Here is a 21,021-nt window from a genome sequence, read left to right on the forward strand (position 1 = left end):
TTTGCCTCTCCTCCTAAGTGGAATCATAGTATCATTTGAGTTGGAGGTAGCCTTTAAAGGCCATCTGGTCCAACTCCCTTGCGATGAACAGGGACACCTACAGCTAGATAGGTTGGTCAGAGCCCTGCCTAGCCTGACCTTGAAAGTCTGCAAGGATGGAGACATTCATCACCTCTCTGGGGAGCTTGTTCCAGTGTCTCACCACCCTTACTATAAAAAACTTCTTCATTACATCCAATCTAAATCTCCCGTTTTCTAGTTTGAAAATGTTTCCTCTTTATCCTATCACAACCAACGCTGCTAAAGAGTCTGTCTGATAAGAAGACGGGTGAAGGAGGCATGCTCATGTGCAGCACCATGCTTGAAGGCAATAGTTGAGTTCTTCAGCCTTTTTAGGGGCACATATTCCAACAGCTAAATTGCCTACCAGCTCTGTGGCAGGAAAAAAACAAGTTGCCTCTCTGAACAGCACCCAGATGGAAGGCTTTCCATACTTCATGCTGGAGCACCTGGCAAATATATGGGATTTTTATATATTCAGTTATTATAGACGAAAGTGTGAGACCACACAGCTACAGTGAGAATCAGGGCTTGTTTGTTTGTATTTGGGGCTATTGAGATGTAGCAATATTATCTTCTAGGACTCGATATAGGGCTGCTCTGCATCCTATGTGCCTCAGCTGGTCCTGTAGCCCGACCTGTTTTCTGTCCTCAGCTTTGCCATTGATCTGTTCCCTGGCCCATGAGCAAGTCACTCAGACCTCACTGAAATCTTCTGCACACTGTGTCCTTGTGTGGTGCAGGTGCACAACAGATTGGTAGGTCTACCAAATGTTAAATTGCAAAGAAGCCTATATTCATGCTTCTGTAATAAAAATTCTAAGAAGGGAGCTACCCATCACCATCTGTTTGTACAGTACCTCGCACAAGGGAGAGCTGATCTATTTCGGATAATAAATAGTCACTGATTTGCTTATCTCTCCATCAGCTCTGGTTCGGAGAGAGATACAGTCATGTAGCTGCAGAAACATGCATTGGTTGGGAGCATTGTGGACACACTATATTTATATCAGGCAGGATTTAGTCTATTAAATTTAAAGTGGTGTATTTTCAGTACTGCCAACACTGTTTTTCAGTAGAAGTGTTGTACATATTTATTCAAAGCATCAATATCAATATGTGATTTGATGATTTTGAGTGAAGCTGTGTTCTCTGAACAAACATTTTTCCCAATTTAAATCTTTTCTTTCTAAACTATGACTGTAAATCATTTATTTGAAATGGCACTTACAGAAACTTGCATCAGAGCCTCAAGTGTACTGTAGTGTAATGAAGCCATTTTTATTTAAATTATAACACTGAAATATTTCTGTTGCTAAAATTCTGAAGAAAGTAGGAACACCAACAATGGAAGATTATTAGCTAATTACCTGGAATGAGCACTGAAATGATAAAACACCCTTTTGGAGCTGATAGTTCCTTTTGCAGGTGCACAAATAATGGCTTGTTTTCAGATTAGAACACCTCATTTCAACACAGAAAACAGACCTGACAGCTGGGCAAAAAAAAAAAAAATCCTCTAAAACTTAACGTGGGAAGCTAACACACTACATAAATCTTGAAGGATATAATCAAGAATGATTAAGGTTGCAAAAGACATCAAAGATCTCAAGTCCAACTGCCTGCCCATCACCACCATGCCTACTAACGTATGTCCCTAGGTGAGTCCAGAGTAGAAGCAGCGGACCAAGCAGCCCTTGACTCATCACATAACAGAGTGGGAACATACTCCAGAGAAAGAAGTGAAAAATTGTAGGGGACAGTAAGCTAGTAATGCGTGCTTTATTTATTTTTTTTTCTTTCAGTCAGTACTATTCTAACATAGCTATATGGCTTCTGGTCCACAATCAATTTGTATCCGTCACACATGGAGATGTCCAGGTCTGTCTGCAGACACCAGCAGCGACGATTGCAGAAATGTGCAGCTGTGCTTTGTCCAAACTATCTCTGCTGTCAGCTGGAGCACCTGCATAAACCCCTCTGTCTGAGGCCATTTGAATTTCAGAATCTCTAAGTATACTTGAGTTTCCTTAGGAGCTTGATCTCTCCTTGCTCACAGTATGGAGACTGTCAGTGCTGCCAGCTTTCTAAAAAAGCTAGTTCTTGTGCATCATAACCATGATGGCCTGCTGAAAGGCTTCATACTTATTAACCCTGTTCTGCCACTTTTGTTGCGCAGGGAATCTTCTCTTACGGTACAGCAACAGGTGCCTAGAGCATCTGCTATCATTACGGTACTAGAATAGTAATCTCCCAAGCCCCTCTGCTCAAAACTCAAAAACAAAAAAAAAAAAAACCCAAACAAAAAACAAGCAAAAAAAACCCCAAAAAGAAATAAACAAACCCAAAAACCTCACATCTTCCTTTTCTTCTTTTTTTTACTCAATTTGCTGCACGTTAGATTCAGAATCTTTTACCTTAAGAACTATGTCCCTATTCAAAGGAAAAAAAAATTCTTGAAGGAGTTCCTTTAAAAGCAAGAGGAACCATGAGAGTTCACCTCCCATCTAGTTACTAAAGACCATGAAATGTAGTCTAATAGTTGAAAAGTCCCAGAAAACATTCACTGTGCACTGGGCATGGAAGAAGGGAGGTCAGGGCACACCACCTTACAGCACAAATAAGTAGGTAAGAAATGGCTGAGTTGTCTTAGTAGTGATATATGTGTGCTGAAAGGAGGGGAAGTTTCCTAAGATGTGTAACTGTCTTCTCCAAGGGAAAGGACATTTGGTTTATTCCAGTCCCAAATCTGATGGGATGTATGGCTCAGTGTGGAAAACCTGCCACACAAGGATCAATAAGCTTTTTCCAGTACTCTTGAGTACTGCTACTCTCCAGCTTGTGACACAATTCTTAGCGAGGTCCCAAGAGAAGAGTTAAAAATTACTTCAGGCTATGTGTGGCATAGAGCAGAGATGTGGCCCAGCAGGTGCTTACCTGGAGCTCTGGAACATGAGATTTTATTGTGGTCTTTAGTTTGATGTTATGACTGTGAGCATGATGGGGAAAGCTGAAAGCTGCAACTATGGCGTCAGAGGCAGCTTACAAAGCCATGGATCCCATGGTTTCTAAAGATTTCTAAGTGCTAACTGCAGTCTGAGTGGGGAGTGGACAACAAAAAGGGTTTGTCAGTGGAAAAACAAACAAAAGCAAGCAGAGAATGCAGCTCCGAAGGAGCTTAGATTCTGGATAATAAGGAAGAAGAAGTCAACCAGGGCAGTGTTTTTTCCTGTTTTAAATATGTAGAACTCAGACCTGGTTTTCTCACTGCACTTGCAGTTTTGTTTTTGTGAGTTCCCCTTCTTTCATGCACGCTTGGTACAACTGCAACCTAACCCACAGCAAAGCCGTCTGATTTCAGGCAGCTAACCATTTCAAACCTAATTCAGGATTCACGCAACAGGTTCATCCCAAAGCATATTTCCCATTGATAGGTTGTATTATTTGTCTGTGCTGAAACTGCATGTGAACTACCTGGCTGTTGCCTTGACGTGTGCTATGTCCTTGCAGGCCAATCTGCCCCTGCTGCAGCGGGAGCTGCTGCACTGTGCAAGGCTAGCCAAGCAGAACCCAGCCCAGTACCTCGCCCAGCACGAACAGCTGCTTCTGGATGCCAGCACCACCTCACCTGTTGACTCCTCAGAGCTGCTTCTCGATGTGAACGAAAACGGGAAGAGGCGAACTCCAGACAGGTGAGAATGGCTGTGTCTTGTGGGTGCAGTGTGCTGGGCCTTGCCAGCAAGTGCTCGGTGCCTGGGGGGAGCTGGGCTGGGAAATCCAGTGCCAGGACAAGAGGCCATGGGGACACACTGGAGCACAGGAGCTCCCTCTGAGGTAGGCAGCACTGCTGTGCTTTGCGGTGCCGAAACACTGGCACAGGTTACCCAGAGGCTGTGTGGAAGCCTTCAGAAGCTGCTTGTCCATGGGCCTGGGCCCCCTACTCTGGGTGTCCATGCTGGAGAATGAGTGGACCAGAGGGATCCAGAGGGCACCAAGAGCCTCAGCCATCCTGAGATTCTGGGAATGTTGCCCCTGGGTGTGAGTCTTTCCTTCGTTAAGGTTGTGCAGCATCAGTGTTGCCTTTGTGCACTTGTACATTTATATACGCAGGCAGTAAAATCATCTGAGGACACAACATGCCCATCTCTACACAGCAGTAACACTGACCAGCCAGTACCTTATTATCCCAAGACTCTCTTATTAACTCTCAACTCTATACACAATTTCTTTGTTTTCAGTAATTTCTTGGACAAATAGTAAATACAGTGAAGATGGCTAAACACTGATACTGGGATGCTCCAGAGTGCAGTCAGGGATTTGTGTCTTTCTGCTGTGCCACGTTTTATGCACAGCATAAGGATATGCTTAACATTTGGTCCAAACAGGAGAAATGTTTGCTGAAATCTGTTGCCTTGCTGAGCTGAGAGAGTCTGTGCAGAAACAGAGCGAGCGCCTGTGTGTACAGTAGCTTTAGGGATATGGAACAATTCTCCCTTTTTCTTATTTGAATAAAATTCTTTGTTTAGTATTACAAGAAAAGACTATTGTGGTCATTTCTTGTCAACTGTCTTGTGCTAGACTTAGACATTAACATATACATTTTACCTTTGGGAGATCCAAATACTGAGTTTATTCTTAGTTTTGTTTGCCACGGGCATTTATATAGAAAGTTTTTTATAACACTGTTCTGCCCAATCCAGCTAACTGAATGCACAAGGCATTGGAGGCATCCTAGTTACCTTTTCAGATACCAGGCTGGATATGAGGAAAAGGTTCTTCACCAGAGGGCAGTGGACATGGAATAGGCTGCCCAGGGCAGTGGGCATGACCCCGAGCTGATAGAGTTCAAGAAGCATTTGGACAGTACACTCAGACACGGGGTTTGGATTTTGGGTTGTCCTTTGTAGAGCTGAAAGTTGAACTCAGTGATCCTCATTGGTCCTGGCCAACTGATGATTGTATGATTCTATGAAGTGTATACTTAAAGAATGAAGGCTTCCGAAACTAGTAGAGAAAAAAATTAACATCAAATATTGGAGCTTGCAGGAATTAGATGTTCATGAGGCTAGATCTTGAAAATACTACGTAGTAAAATGTAAAGCAGAAGTGATAGTAAGATTTAAAGTAACTGAGCCATTAAGTAGAAAAAAAATGTGGTATTTTTTGGGTGCCGTCTCTGGGAAATCCCAGTGGATGAGCATGAAAATAAAGATAACAGGAGAGTACCTTTTCTCCCTAGTTTTTCTTGGCAGCTAAGATGAGCTGAAACAGCCATTGGAGCTAACATAAAGTTGCTAACGAGATCTGAGAAAGAGGATTAATTTTCAGATATTTTCCCTGCAAGATCTTGAGCAACTTAGAGAGATAACATTTCCAAAGCTAAGGTTTAGCTCCCTGGGGCAGTTCTGTTGCACACTCTTGGTCTTTGCAGAGTAGTGTACCAGAACATGTGTACAATGTAGGGGAAAAAGACCTCTTAAAGTCTTATGGATCTTGTGACTGATTTAAATATCAGCGTGATGTTGTCCAGTATCAGTAGTAGACATGGTGTTTCTCCTGTAAATACTTTGAATTATCTGATAAGCCTGTGAGGCTTGGCAGAGTACGAAGGTGGGGAGGGATGCACCTTTCTCATAGCCTTAGCTTACTTTTTGCTGTTAATATCAGTGTTAGTTGTTTCCCCCATATGGCTATAAAGAGAAAATAAACTGCAGTATTTCCTTTGTTTTTCACTGACATTCAGTTTGATGTGACGAATTTCAGTGGTTTTGTAGTAAGCACCGTCTCACCTGTTGAACAGGAGAGATAGATGGTTAGGGTGAAGACCAGTCTGAGAGCTTTGCAATTGAAAGGACCCCTGTGAGTTTTAAGAGTTCAAAGGACTTGAGGAATTGCTCACAGGCAGATCAACAGATCAGGAGAATATTGGATTTTAAAGTCTTTTAATTAAAACTGGGAGTTAGACTATTTGAGTCTGTTTTATGGATTTTGTTTCTATGTTAATATACATATGTGCTTTGAAACCCTCTGTGATGCTGTTGCTTTTACAGCTAAGGTTTCTCTCCAGCTCCTTCCAGCTCAAGGAGTCTCCAATTCCTCTCCATGTCATACTGCAGCTTTTATGGTGTAGTGGTACAATGGCAAGAGGACCAGCGCAGTGAGATGATGTTACAAAGAAAGAGGAAAACGGAAGGGTCACCCATCTCTGAGGACTGAGGCTCGCAGCTAAAACTCCACAAAGGGGGGATCTCCAACAGGAGATCCTTCCTCAGTGTCAGTCAGCCCTTAAATGGGGTCTAAGAGGTGTTGAGCATTGCTCTACCCCTTCCAGTGATGCAGGTGAATTGTCTTCACCTGGGCACCCAGGGCTGACAGGGTCTTTTCTCCTGGTGCTCAGTCGGTGGTTCAGGCTGAGATGTAAGGCAAGCTGGGAAAGAAATGCAGAGAGTGACCTCTGCACATGTGGGAGCACGCTGGGTGGCAGGATTTGTGCACTGGGCTGCTCGGTGTGAGTGGCTGAAGCTGTTAGGTGGCAGCATCTGAGAATGCTCACATGCAGTTATACACCTTTATTCTGGGGGCAGGGGCATTTTAGAAAGACACAGCTTAATTTATTTATTTTTACCTGGAAAAAGTGCCCGCTTCACCTATTAGAATAGTTTATCAAACTCGAGGATAGTCGTATTTTTTGTTTGTTTGTCTGCAGAATCAAACAACCCCCATTGCTGGTTAATTGTTCCTGGATTACTGTTTACCCTGATTGAAGTGATGGTAAATAAATAAACAAATGTTCAAATAATGTATATATATGCATACACATATTTAGATAAATAAAAATAAATAAATAGCATATACTTATATACAATAAATATAAACAATAAAAAGATTTTATATGTATATATGAAACTTAACTAGAACAAAAAAACCCTGTCCTTATAGTCAGAGCATGCCTAGACTGAGTGTATAAACTAAATACTTGTCTAGCTTGATACTTATTAAGGTGTTAATTATTCTAATTGTTTACAGAGTAGCAGGAGGAAACATACCTTTCGTTTTGATGTCTAATAGATTTCAAATATACCAGTAAAAATACAGTGGAAGATATTAGGCATCTTTTTAATCTTTTTAGAGGAAATATTTCTATTACTGTTGCTAAAATATGAGGCAATAAGTGCCTGAAAGGCAACGTCTTTCAAGGAGAACTAAGTGTAGTTGGAACAATTTTGTTTGGAGATCTGTATGTCACTACAGTAAATTGTGGTTCTTTTTTTCACTTCTCATGGGAAATAGGATATATATCCCATTATGTATCATCATACACCACCATTTATCATATATATCATATATAGATGTGTGTGTGTGTAAGATAATGATATATAGATTACATACATATGTGTATATTAGGAATATATACACATATCCTTCCTTATTTACATTATTCTTTCAGGCACAGATAGCTACGTACTATTGACTCCAGTAGACAGACAAATACAGTAAGGGATTAAGTGAAGGAAGTAGAGTGAATGTGTTGCGGGTAAATACATGCATCTCTTGATTTTTTGTTAAGGAAAATATATCTTCAGTAATTCTTACTGCTTATAATTTCAGGGTCTTTTTGGCATATGCATTTCCTAGTTCTGGTTATTTATCTGCCTATCCAAAGCTACTGTATGTGAGGTTTTATAGAGCAATCTGACAGCAGAGCTTCGTGTTTTACTGAATGTTTTCTTGGTGCATATGGTCTGACACGGATGAGCAGCCACGGTGAGATTTTGGAGTCTATTAAACTAGCTCATTAAAAAGATCAATCTGTTTCTGTAATAACACTGGGAACCATCAGTCACTGCGAGAGAGAAAAACTGACACCTGAGGAGACAACACATTTTAGTAATTTGTTCATGACATGTCATGAACAAAGTGTTCACTATATTTTGTTTACAACTTTTGAAGTTTACATGCTACTACAGTGAAGCAAAGGAGCTTGGACCACTATCAGTTTTTATTTTGGTGAATGAATGCATAGATATAAATAACATGATTTTAAATACATTAACTAGAAAATACTTTTTGCTAATTAGTCATCCTCTGTGATTGCTAGAAAAGATTGTATGGCACATGAGCATGTCATGTAATAGTTCTACATTTATGACAGCTGCCTACAAAGTAAATATAGGATGTTTTTAAGCAGAAAAAGAACAACCCACAATGTTAAATATCTCTAATTTTGACTGAGAGGAAAATGAAAGCATTGTGATTGTTCTGAGCCTTTAGAAAGTGATGATGTGGTGGATGAACTGTCTTTATCTCTCACAGTGAATTCACGTGGAAGGTACTTGAGCATAAGGACCAGCTTCAATAACTGTTAACCAAATGTTTATTTTGAAGAAGCTCCTGTGCTTCTCAACAAGGAGAAGGATATTCACAGCACCTAGAGCTGTGCTTCTTGTAAGCCATTTGTAATTATCAAGGGTTTAATTTTATTAGTATGAAGAGTTAGCAGGATGATGTTATTATCTTCCATAACACAAGCAAAAGAAGTATTTCCCCCAACAAAGCATTGTCTATACACTGATGTTTTGTCCTAGTTAGTGAAGTGCATTCCAGTAAATTAAATATAGAGCATTCCTAAAAAACATGCAGAAGTACCTGTATAGTGAGGAGAAACTACAACTGTTTGTATAGTATATTTAGTTTTGCCATCCACTATAGCACACAGAAAATCAAACTTGGATTTCCTTTGATTGTTTTCCTCCTTGCCACAGTTTCCTAGAAATTTGCTATTCCTACACTGAGCTATCAGAGAACATCAGTGATGTTAATTTTCAGTTTCTCATTTCTTTCGCCATCTTTTTTGGAGACCATTCTAACCCTAGCATAGAGAACTTTGACAAAGAAACAGCTTGGCTCGTACATAAGGAGGCATCCATGTTCTGCTTGCATAGTAACATAACGATTGAAAAAACTGGATGTTGAGTGGATACTAAGAAGACACACAGGCAACTAAATAAAAAAAAAAAGTATTGAATGCATGTCAAAAACTTCACTACCTATTGAAAGTTATTGCAAGCAGGTTGCATCATGCCCAGAGTCATTAAAATATATTGTCATCCTTTCTCTGGTTTCATGTATCTCTCAGCGACTTCAATTCTGCAGTTACGTGAGTAACCATCAGGTCATCAGGTGATTTTGGTGAATCCTACTCTCTCTGGTCCAACTCTTGAAGCTGTCCCATTGGAAGGGCGACTGCTAGTTTTTCTCAAGTTCATGGGGACAGTTAGAGTAGGTGAATGTGTCCATTGTATGTTTTGGATAAAGGTGTGTTATGAAATGGTCTGCATTACTTATTTGGAGCAAAGTTCCTCAAGTTGCCCATGTAGGTGGGCATGAGTGTTCCTCAGCAGCTCTGTTCACAAAGTGAATTAAAATTCCTTTCTTTTATTTTTCAGAACCAAAGAAAACGGCTTTGACAGAGAGCCTTTGCACTCAGAGCATCCAAGCAAGCGGCCCTGCACTATTAGCCCAGGCCAGCGGTACAGTCCAAATAATGGCTTATCTTATCAGCCCAATGGTCTGCCTCATCCCACCCCACCTCCACCTCAGCATTATCGTTTGGATGATATGGCCATTGCCCACCACTACAGGGACTCATACAGACACCCCAACCACAGGGACCTCAGGGACAGAAACAGACCTATGGGTAAGGCATGTTGATTTTATGCATTGCTCTTTGAGGTTTCTTTTTACTTTGGAATTACTCTGAATTTTAAACAGGTGGTGGTTTTTTTGTTTGTTTTCTGATCAAAATTTCCTGTCCTTCAGATGTAGCCTTTTTTGTTGTTTGTCCATCCAGCTGCTCTTTTTTGTCTTACTGCAGACTTAGATTCGTAAAAATTGACTGAATAGTGCATTTACTACACTCTAAAGCAAGAGTGTTAGGAGAAACTGCTCCTTTTACAGCTGCGTAGATAACATGGATACTCAGTTGTCTGTCAAGCAAGGAGAGGTGGATCATCCTGATTTTCTTCTGATGTCTCATTTGGGACTGTAAGACAATTTGGTATAGCTTGCTTTCAGTTTAGACCAGTGGAAAGTTGAAGTGTGCACTGCAGTGTGGGGATGTCTGCAGAGGATGTGTACAGCAGAAGCACCACACCCTTGGCAGGACTTGCTGCAGCTTGCACTGGGTTACAGGAGTGGCTGATGCTCTTGGATTTGCCTAGCTTGCTTCACATCTGCACATACTATTCCTGGCTTCTTTTAAACAAATTTTCAATAAAAGAGGAACGTTTACAAATATTCAGCATCTGTATAAAGGAGGCTAAACAAGAAGCAAGTGTCAGTTCCTCTGAGTGTTGATAATAAATACTGACTTGGTTCTACCATGTTGTCAGCTGCTGTGTTTTATGTACTTCATTTTAACCACATGTTGTTTAAAACATCTGTGTTGGGACAAACCCTTACTGATGCTCTGTTGATACGATACCACTTACTACATTTAGTGAAATAACATGAAGTTTACACTAATATTTTTTCAACTTTTGAAGTGCAGCTAATATTTGATACAGTTAAGAAATAATTGCCTGATTTCTTCAAGAAGTGTAAATGAAAAATATTATATTGCATTATATAGTATTGTATATTCCAGAATGTAGCTATATTTGACAACATACAGCCTGCATAACTTGCAGAATTGAAGACAGTGCATTGAGTAAAACAGTAGCATGTAGCTTGAGGAAAAGTCTGATGACAACTTTTAACATAATTTTTAAGTATCCATTTATTTTTGTGGTGGTATTCCTCATACTAGACCAGCTGATGTATGGTACGTATATGGTCACATATATTCAAAGGGCTCTTTTTTTTAATTGTCTTTCCCCCTAGAGGACTCCCAACACTATAAATATGATTTGCTCCTTTTTGGCAGGGTTGCATGGCACACGTCAAGAAGAAATGATTGATCACAGACTAACAGACAGAGAATGGGCAGAAGAGTGGAAACACCTTGACCATGTAAGGGCTAAATGCACTTACGTATAATTGTCTAAAAGGAGCCCTGTAAGAAGGGGATATGTTTTGAGGATACTTAAATTAAACCTGGGGTCTTGATGTTCCATTAGATAGCTTATATTAGGCCTTGATGTTCAAATGTGTATACAAATTACAGTATCCTAATTACTACAGACTGCCTAATAGGGAAAAGAGTTTGCTCTGTGGGTGCTGAGTATGAGACAGGTGACCATCAGCTTTAGAACTGGTTAATTGGAGATTGACTACCTTGACATCAGTTCTGGGCCACCTCTCCACGCCTTTGTGTTGCCATGTGTTACTGGTGATGGTACTAAAGTCCTTTCAGTTTACTTCTTTTCCCTTTCTTCCAGAAATTTACTTCTGTAAGTTTAAGATAATGAGTTAAAGAAAGAATCATTATTCTTAAGACTAGATTTTTTCGGATGCATTTAGAAAAACCGAAAGAGACATCTTCATTCTTAAAGCCCAAGCACTAAGCATATAAGGATTTTCTGTATTTTTGTGTCAGTTTATGAATAAAATATTCTTTTTTTGTTTCTCTGCTCTGCTCTCTGCTGTGATTAGCTGTTAAACTGTATAATGGACATGGTGGAAAAAACTAGGCGATCTCTCACTGTACTTCGGCGATGTCAAGAAGCAGACCGTGAGGAGCTCAATTACTGGATACGGCGGTACAGTGATGCAGAAGATTTAAAAAAAGGTGGCAACAGCAGCAGCAGTCATTCCAGACAGCAGAGTCCAGTGAATCCAGATCCAGTTACATTAGGTACAGTATCCTCATTAAATATTATTTTCTGGTCTCGTTTCTGCTGAGCTAAACACTGGATGGGTTTGCATTTGCTCTTCTGATTCTTTTCTGGAAGAGATAGAATATTCCTCTCTGATGACTACTAAATTAACTATAACTGTATATTATATTGATAAATAATACTATGCCCTAATAGCCTCATTTATATGTTAAATCTATTGGGTTTGGTGGTGACACCTGATAATTTGCTTTCCTTTTAGAAATGTCTGAGGGTGGTGGGGCAGAAGGACAGCCTGTCATGTAGAGGTGGCACAGCAGTGAGAAGTTCACCAACCCAGTCCTTCTGTCTCCCCCCTACCTACTTGATTAAGGAACTCTAAAGGTGCTTCTGGACTGTTAGCACTCTAAAATCAAGGGCCTTAACATTCTGAGATCAAATGAGGTCACTTGGTATTTTTCTTTTCTAAGGAATTGAGATTCCTTATAAGGGAGTGTAAGGACAGGGGGAATGGGTTTAAACTAAAAGAAGGGAGATTTAGTGTAGAAATTAGGAGGATATTCTTTACTCAGAAGGCAGCGAGGCACTGGCACAGGCTGCTCAGTGAATCTGAGGTGTTCAAGACCAGATTGGGTGGGTCTTTAAGAAACACTGCCCATGGCAGGAGGGTTGGAACTAGGTGATCTTTAAGGTCCCTTCCAACAGAAGTCATTTTATGACACAATGAAATGAAGGGGTATATAAAGATAAGGGCATTTCTTGGCTATACTTGGTTTCCGTATAAGAAAGAAAGAGCAACATCTGTGATGCCCACAACTGTGCACAAATAATTATTTGTATTCAGTGCTGCATCTCATGCAGGGCTGACTGAACTAGGTGGAGTACTGCTTGCTTTGAGCCTGGCAGAACTTAGCTCAAGTGCACTACCCAATAAGCAAATCGAGCAGTTGAGTGTTCACCCCATGCAGACCTTAACAGTCTTAACACACAGAGTACCTCCAAAAACTACTCTAGGATGACTGTGTGTAAACACAAGCTTTTATTCTGTGAGCTTTCTCTAATTTATTAGTATGTTGGTGGGCTTCTGCCTCATCCCCTCACTTTTATGACAGGTGAAATGAAGAGGCACATCTTGGTGATGACTTCTTAGTGTTCTGTTATTTCAAAGAGAACGGCAAACTGTGATCAGTTAACTTAAAATCATTGTAAATTGTGGTCATTAGTAGAATTGACTGTATGCTGTTTCACAACTATATTTGTTTTAAATCTGTTTTGCTTTTGTTCTGAGAAATAATGAATGAAATCTCTGACTTAGTTATAAATAGAGAAACAGAATACCAAATCTAATTCCTTCTCCATCATCCTCTTTCTAAACCTCTGGATTCTTACAGTAATATTTAGTGTCTCTTAATAACAAATGAACTGGTCTTTTTTTGTGTGTGTCAAATGACCTGAGCCAATAGCTCTATAAATTAGCTTCAGTCAGTGAAAGGAGAGGTTATGGAAATGCTGTTCCCAACTTCACTAATAAGCTTAGTCCCTGGAGAAGCCCTTCTCAGAAAGAAGTGTTCAGGTAATGGCTTGTACGAATTGCGTTAAATGTAATGTAAACAAAGGCTCATAAATATGATGTCTGAAATGCTAGTCACATCTCCAGCTTCAGGAAAAAAAATAAACCCCCAGATCAAAAGCAGTGTCAGCCATCTAATAAAACTACAGTGCAATAAGAGCTAGGCCACAATGCCTGTAAGTGTACTTTGTATGTAAAAGAAGCAGAAGGAAACTGTTTTTATAGTTTCCACCAATAAACTGGTACTCAGGACATTCACCAGAACTTACAGATTTACAGTCCAAGAAAGATAGCCATAACAGCAAAACCAACAAAAGATGAAATCTCGATAAAAAGTACAATCACATTCCTTTTTATCATTACGTTTGGGAAAAAAAAAAACCAAAGTCTGTTTGCTTAAAAAGACATAAGGCACAGCCGTGTGAGTCTGACATCTCTGTAGCGCTATGGGTGCAGTTTGACTGGTTGGAGTCAGTCCATTTCTGTCTCAACATACCACATTTCAGTTATTTAGAATTAAAAGCTGCTTCCCTGGACTTGCAGTCGTGTAACTTAGATCGCTTCAGTGTTGTAGTATCCACATCAGTCCTAAGTATTTATAAGAATGTTTTTTATTGCTGGAATATAAAGCACAAAAGTGCACAGAGTCTATGGAATTTTAACCATTATCTTTCCTCAAATCTGGCAGTAATCTGTATTAACTAAATGAAAAACCTGAACATTCAGAAGTATAATAAAATTGAAGCAGTGTCTGTGAGTTTTGAGGTCATCTTCTGTTTAGGGAATTTTATTTTAGTTTTGAAGTAAAGAGGAAGAGATTGAAAAATTCCTCCAATATTTTAATTAAAGTGCCATAACACCTAAATGTAGCTATTTGTTGCATGGATTCTAAATGTCAGTGTTTCCCCCTTGTACTTTTTTTTAAATGAGGTAATCAGCCCTTTAAATCCATCTTGTCATCTCCACTAGCAAGAGGAGGGGAAAAAAAGGGCCATATGGCTACAGTATCCGTGTCTTTGTTTCTTTCTCTGTATCATCAAAATAGCATCAGTTGGAGTGATAAGCTCTTGGTATAAGCATTGTGTCGTGGTCTTCATTGATAGCTCTTTCTGAATGACTCCAAATTTAGAATTGGTGGTTTGCATCCAAAGGAATATGAAGAAAATTCTGGTTATTTTGAACCAGTAGTCCTTCTTTTATTTATTTATTTTTTTCCCAGGAGGAGTTTTTTGTGCTTCTTTTAATTTGTCATCTCTGTAAATCATGCTGAGCTTGATGGTATCAGTATCCCACAGTATCAGATGAGTATTTTCCTGTTGATATTTTTAATTAAGAAGTCAAATGATATATTTGATTATCAGCTTTAGTGCAGTGGAATCCCATACACACTTTAGCCACTTACTGCAGGTTACAAAATGCCATTATTTTCTGATAGTGTTCTGAAGGTAAGATAGGTCCATTCATTTTAGTCTGAATAATACATGCTTCTGAAAGTCTAAAAATGACTCATACTTTATATATATTCACTTGATGAACTGTGATGGTCTATGAAGTAAATAATACATCACCTGACTCCTCCATTCCTGCTGAAGCATTTCAGTACTGCATACTGCAACAGGACTGAACCACTTTCATCCTAATAGTGAATAATTACACATATCAGACAATGTATACTGAAATACACACAGTAGGATAAATTAAAGATGAGGATTCTTCAACATCGTGGGATATGAGCAAGATCTATAACCTTACTGAGTGCAGCTGTGGCTCTAGATAAGTGGTGTAGGCACACATCAGAAGATTTGCAGCAGTGCTGATATTTTGTTGAATTTATCGGAATGGAAATCTTACAACTTTTTTTGTTTTGTTTGAAATCTCTGACTCAACAGTGCCAATACGTGCAACATTTGCCCTAGGAAGCTAGAATTCTGACTCAGAAGTATATTCATTATCAAAAATACTTAGGTTTGCCATTTCTTAATATATTTGTAATAGTTAATCCTTTCAGAGTTCATTTATATTTTCTCAACCTTTCTTTCTTGAGTTTCTCACCCAAGTACTTTCAGTGTTAGCTAGGGCATTCCTGCTGATGTTTGTCTGTGCCACAGTTACAAAATCTTTCCTTTGCCATTTGCAGATAATCAGCATGGCTGCAGTACGCACAATATTCTCTACATGGGCTAACAGGGGTGCTGACAGTATCACAGTAACATTTATGACTTGTAATTCTGGAATATAAAGCCTCTGTAATACTGGTCATTGATATTATTAAATATTGCTCCTAATCCATGGGCTGCACAGGTTTGGGCTAGATTGAGGCAGTGAATTGCAGGCTATTTGGTAGGACTGCAGCCACAGAAACAGCAGCATTTGTATTCTCAGTGTTCAGTTCTGACTGCTTTGGGACTAGGGCAACTTTTATCTGTTTCTTATACTGTCTTTGTCATTGTTGTGCTCTGGATAACAACTCACAGGTGGCATGGCTGCTAGTTGCTGGAAATAGCATCTTGGTTGAGGATAGAGGACGAGATGATACAGCAATGCACTACTGATATTCTTTTCATGGCTTTTTAGAATGAGAACAGAGCTATATTTTTAATGTAATTTTGTGAGGGCTCAAGGAACTCTTGGAACTCATGTCCTCCATCAAAATTAACAGTCATCTCACTCAGTATTACACTTCTTCAAATTTATACGCTTGCCTTCTGCTCCTGATACTTAAAAACAAAAGGCAGTGAATATTTATTATTTATTGCTCTGAGTTTTTTCTTTGTTACCTGTATCCCACCGTGTTACATTTATTGTAGGATAGAGATGTAAAACTTGCTTGTATATTGCATATAAGCACATATAAATTTCTATATTTTTCATATATTAAGCAATCCACATTTCTGACTTAAAAGGTTCTCGAATGATCAACTATTCATCACAATTTCATACTGTATTGTGATTATAAGCTTGGGTGTCATTATCTAGTGACAAAAACTTATTATTTTATATTTTCAACTAGTCTTCTATTCCATCTTTCCAAACATGAATTAGATTTTTTGAACACATATTTTCCTTTTAAGTATTTCTATTCTGTTTTCCAGGGTTTGGTTCTTTTAATGTGAAATGTCATCTCCTTTATTTGGTTCTAGCTTTTCTTCTGCTTCACTTCCCAGACCCATATTTATTTCTGCTCTTCAAACTCTTCTCATTTCCCTCTTTCACTATTGCAGTACCAATTCGCTTTATCTGGAAACCACCAAAAATAATTCCTACTTGCTGAACGCCAGAAACATGGTCAGTCGTTTCATAGTTGATGATTGGGCATAATACTGTTGGAATTAATGCACCATACTTGGAATAGAATCTGGCACCATACTTGACTGTAGGATTTGTGTGTGTGTGAATGTTGTCCTTCTTCTTCTAAGAAGTCCAGAATAAACTAAAAATATTTTACAAAATATCGCCTTGCCTACTATGCAGTAGTATATGAGGGCTGAAATTGAGAGAAATTTTTGCATCTTGTCTTCATCCTTATTCTTATGTGCCAATTTAGCAACTTTTTTTTCCTGAAAAGTATATTTGACAGTAAAATTAAAAAAAAAAATCCAAAATCATTTTAGATTTCAAGGGCTCTTACTTTAATTCATTTCAGTTCTTAGTAGGCAAGTACTGACTATGCTTGCTTACACAATCTTTCTATTTTCCTTATTGGGTTTTGTTGTGACTGTGCTTGATTGTGTTACTTTTGTTTGGAATTTGCTAGACTTACAAATCTGCTAAGATTTTTTTTTTTCTTTTTTACTGCGTAAGTTCCGTGTTTCTTAACCTGAAGCACTCCTTAGCTTAAAAGATATAATAATTATATAAAACTCAACATCCTCTGGTCACATCCTGTAGTTTTGCCCCCAAAAGAAAATTGTTTTCATGGACTCATCGCCACTGACTTAACAATAGTCATGTTAGTAATATTTTTCTTGCTTGGAAAATATGTGTTTTATTATCTTCTTAAGTGCTTCTTGTCTTTTCTTGTGTGTCATTCCAAATGATGGGAAAGTCTCTCACAGGCTCTTGATTTAATTCTTCTTGCAGAGGATCTTATTCCTCATGTAAATAATTTGTGGTTGGAATAAGAGTTTGATTGATGTTTATGTTTTGGAAATTGTAACAATTAGCTGGCAATCTGGTCATTTATGTCATTGGATTCCATTTTTGGAAAGTCATATGTACTGAAAAATCAGCTCCACATCTCTTCATTTTTAATATTTGAGCACCATGGTAGAGGGCTTAAATCAGGGCTGCGATTCCCCTGCAATGGATAGTACCTTAAATCACGGACTGGGAAATTCAGCACAGCGTACATGACATGGATGCAACAACCTCTTGTTCTGCCACATTTGGACTCAGGCTGTGGTTATTGCAGGAAAGCAAATAAGAATGTTTTTATTTTTTTTTGCCTTCAGTTTTCCTGAGCTTTCTGCTGCCCCCACTGTCCCTGGCTGAACTGACACTGCTCCCATTAGTCTTAAAGCCTCCAAAGGATGGGAGAAGTGTACTCAACTGTATTTGTAGTCTAAAGTATCGTATGGGCCAACTGATGCCAATAATTGGCACATTTCCAGCACTGGGGCTGACGTCCTCTACCACGTCAATTAAACTGATATATATAGTTAGCCGTTCTTGCACACAACTTTACGTTACACACCCCCATCATTTTATGTTTGAGAGGTGTGAAATTCTGCCCATAAAAATTCATTTTTAGCGATAAACAGAAGAGCTGGGGAAATCCGCTCAGCTGCCTGTCAGATGGGAAGCTGCAGTCTGCCCAGTCAGTGTCTGCAGATTCCTGTGCTGAAAACTGTCTGTGGAGCAGCAGGCAGGGAGCGGGATTCCCTGCTGCCTGCATGCTGAACCTGCCACATCACTCCCAAAGGTTCAAACTTGGACACTTAAAAGGATGCTTGATCTCTAGTGAAATCTCAAATAATGCAATAACTTTCTGGTGTAAAAAAGTTATTTTATTTCAACAATTGTGTTCTATCATGCAGGCAACAGTATGCATTGTAAATATAAGTATTTTTAGAAACATTTCTCCTGTATTACTTCAAGATACAGTTGATCATTTTTGAAATTATATTTGGAACTCTTTTTTGAAAAGAGCTTTCATGTGCTGCGAATCTGTGTGCTGAATTTAAGGCTAAAGTGAGGGGTTTTTTTCTGCCTTGTCTGATCTTGTGGCTTTGAAGTCAGTGTGGATGGGATCTTGCTGATTTCAGAGTTCTTAGGCTCAGGTGCAGAGGTTAAACCCTTGGAAAAAAGAGGGGGGGGGCAAGAGCTGTCAAAATGTGGTGAAAATACATGGGTGAGTTCCGTGCTCCTGTGAGGCTGCTTGGTGTATGCATGTGGAAGCTTAACCTAAAGTTAAAAGCTCTGTTTTCCAAACTTGTGCGGCTGCAGTTCCCCACCCGGGTCAAGGACAAGAAGGCATAGCTCAGAGCATACTGAAACACCCCTTCTTTCTCTGCAGACAGCTCATTGATGGCAGGATTGACATCTCGCCTTTTATCTTGGCCATCAGCAGCCAGCCTGTGTGCACAGAGCAGAAGCGCCAGGCTCAGGCTGCTCACGCTTTCTTCTTTCTTTTCTAAGCGTAATTACAAAGGATGAAGCATGTCACCTCTCAGTCAGTCTCTCAAAGCCAGCTTAAAAAGCATGGAAACTGTCATATTGATGACTTGAAACTGTAGGATAAAAATAAAGCCAACAAGTCTCAGCTTGGCTTAAGATGAGACGTTGGAGCCCTAAACATCAATCCAGTCCACGTGGCATTCCTGGGTGACTGTCGCAGTGTCCTGCTTGTTCTGAATAAAGAAAAACTCCATGCTGTTTTCCCTGAGCAATAGGGAATGGGAAAAGGTATTTCTCAGAGTCTGGTTCAACCCCCATGTGTTGCTTACCATGCTGTTTCTTTTTCCCTCCTCCCCCCTCTCCTGCAGAATCACATCGGGAATTCCTTCACAGGCCTGCATCTGGATACGTGCCAGAGGAGATCTGGAAGAAAGCTGGTAAGAACTGTTTAAAAACATGAACTTGGTATTCTGGCAGCTGTGTGCAGTTGTTAACACACTGATGTGAGGAATAAAAAAAAAAAAAAGGCTTACTAGTAACAGGAAGAAATTGTATTTAATAATCTTAAACTGGATCCAATTGGAACATGAAATAATCTTTATAATGGAAACATCTGCTGCTGTAGTTAAGGGACTGTTGGTGCTTCCATCATGGACTCTTATTTTCAAAAGCTGTAATGATTTCACGCCAAAACACGATATGCTAAAGTTGCAGCATGTCAATAGTTAAAAAAAAAAAAAAAAGTTTTATGTGATTCCCCCCCCCCTTCAATTCTTAAGGTTCCTACCTATTTAACATAAGAATTCCCAAAGGAGTATATTCCCAAAGGAACTTCCCAACGCTAAGTTTCCTGTTAAAGTAAAGCCTTCGGATATGCAGTGTAGCTGTTGTTTTATTTTGTGACCATCAGCCCTAAGTGGAGTCTGGGCTCACACACACTTGCCTTGCTAAGTGTTCAAAGATGCAAGCAAGATTGTTTCCACTGCTCCCTGTGGTTACATAGACATTTATGTCTTCCCTGAGTTTGAAAGTAACATGGGCAGATGTGGTTGTGTGTAGTTTGCTTCAACACTTGGAAATTCTGTCTGAGCACAGGAGTCTCCTGGCAAGGATCCTGCTGGCGTTCTGGACAGAAACCTTTGCTCTCTCACTACCACTGTCAGAGCATCCTTGTTTTCAGAGGTGTTGAACCTGATCTGTGTAGTTGAGCTTCTGCTCTCATGTATGCTTACACACACATCCACACACACCCACATAGATAAAGAGAGCTTTTGAACACCTGTACAACCATGTATTGCAACTTGCTGAACAGCAGTTAATGATTAAATGGCAAACATGTAGAAGTTTCAGTGCTTTCTGATCAAACATTCGTAATTGCTTGTTGCATTTTAGATGAGATACAGAACGCCCATGTACAAATGTTTTGCTGGCATATTGTTGCATCAGACAAGAGGTTGTATTGTTAATATAATGTGGATTCATCATTAACAGTTATCGTTTGTCAGTGCATTAGTTAGTATTTTTGGAAACACTGAAGTTTCTGTGAAAAATAACAAAGTAGTTACAACTTTTGTCCAAGGATTATGTAGCTTTCTAACTTAATGCTGCTTTATGCCCCAAAGATTTTTTTCATAGTTTGTTTTGTCATGTTTATATTAACATCCTAACTGAAAAATAAGAAAAAAATATGCAGTTCCAGGAATCCACGTGGAGAAGCATTATTTGTTGGAATTTCAGAAATTTGTTTCTTCTTGCAATAGCTGTATTTTAATGTTGTTTAGCGTTTTAGGTTATTCATGACTTCCAGTTACAGTACAGTGGAAGACATTTCTTTATAAGCTAGCAGTACATGGTTAACAGAAGCTTTTGGCCTGACATGTAAAATTCAATGTGTGCTCACATTGTGTTTATCCAGAGATATTAGTATAAAGGAGCTATGACATGTCATCTTGTGAACATTTGATTAATCAGTTATTTTGAATGAAAGTTATGGTTTTGATC

General features: G+C 39.2%; 1 protein-coding gene across 2 annotated transcripts in view; it reads left to right on the plus strand.

The window, feature by feature from the left end:
- The window catches only part of RUNX1T1 (RUNX1 partner transcriptional co-repressor 1), a 107,671-nt gene that overhangs the window by 69,592 nt on the left and 17,058 nt on the right, over nt 1-21,021 (plus strand). For both annotated transcript variants that reach the window (XM_065752973.1, XM_065752974.1), the window contains 5 exons: nt 3,571-3,752; nt 9,507-9,757; nt 10,985-11,070; nt 11,653-11,854; nt 19,389-19,457. In XM_065752973.1, coding sequence (XP_065609045.1) covers nt 3,571-3,752; nt 9,507-9,757; nt 10,985-11,070; nt 11,653-11,854; nt 19,389-19,457 — 790 coding nt within the window. The remainder of the gene's footprint in view (nt 1-3,570; nt 3,753-9,506; nt 9,758-10,984; nt 11,071-11,652; nt 11,855-19,388; nt 19,458-21,021) is intronic.

The sequence above is a fragment of the Cyrtonyx montezumae genome, unplaced genomic scaffold (assembly GCF_038088225.1).
Source record: "Cyrtonyx montezumae isolate F1298 unplaced genomic scaffold, pur_monq_1.0 scaffold_8, whole genome shotgun sequence".
Lineage (NCBI taxonomy): Eukaryota > Metazoa > Chordata > Aves > Galliformes > Odontophoridae > Cyrtonyx > Cyrtonyx montezumae.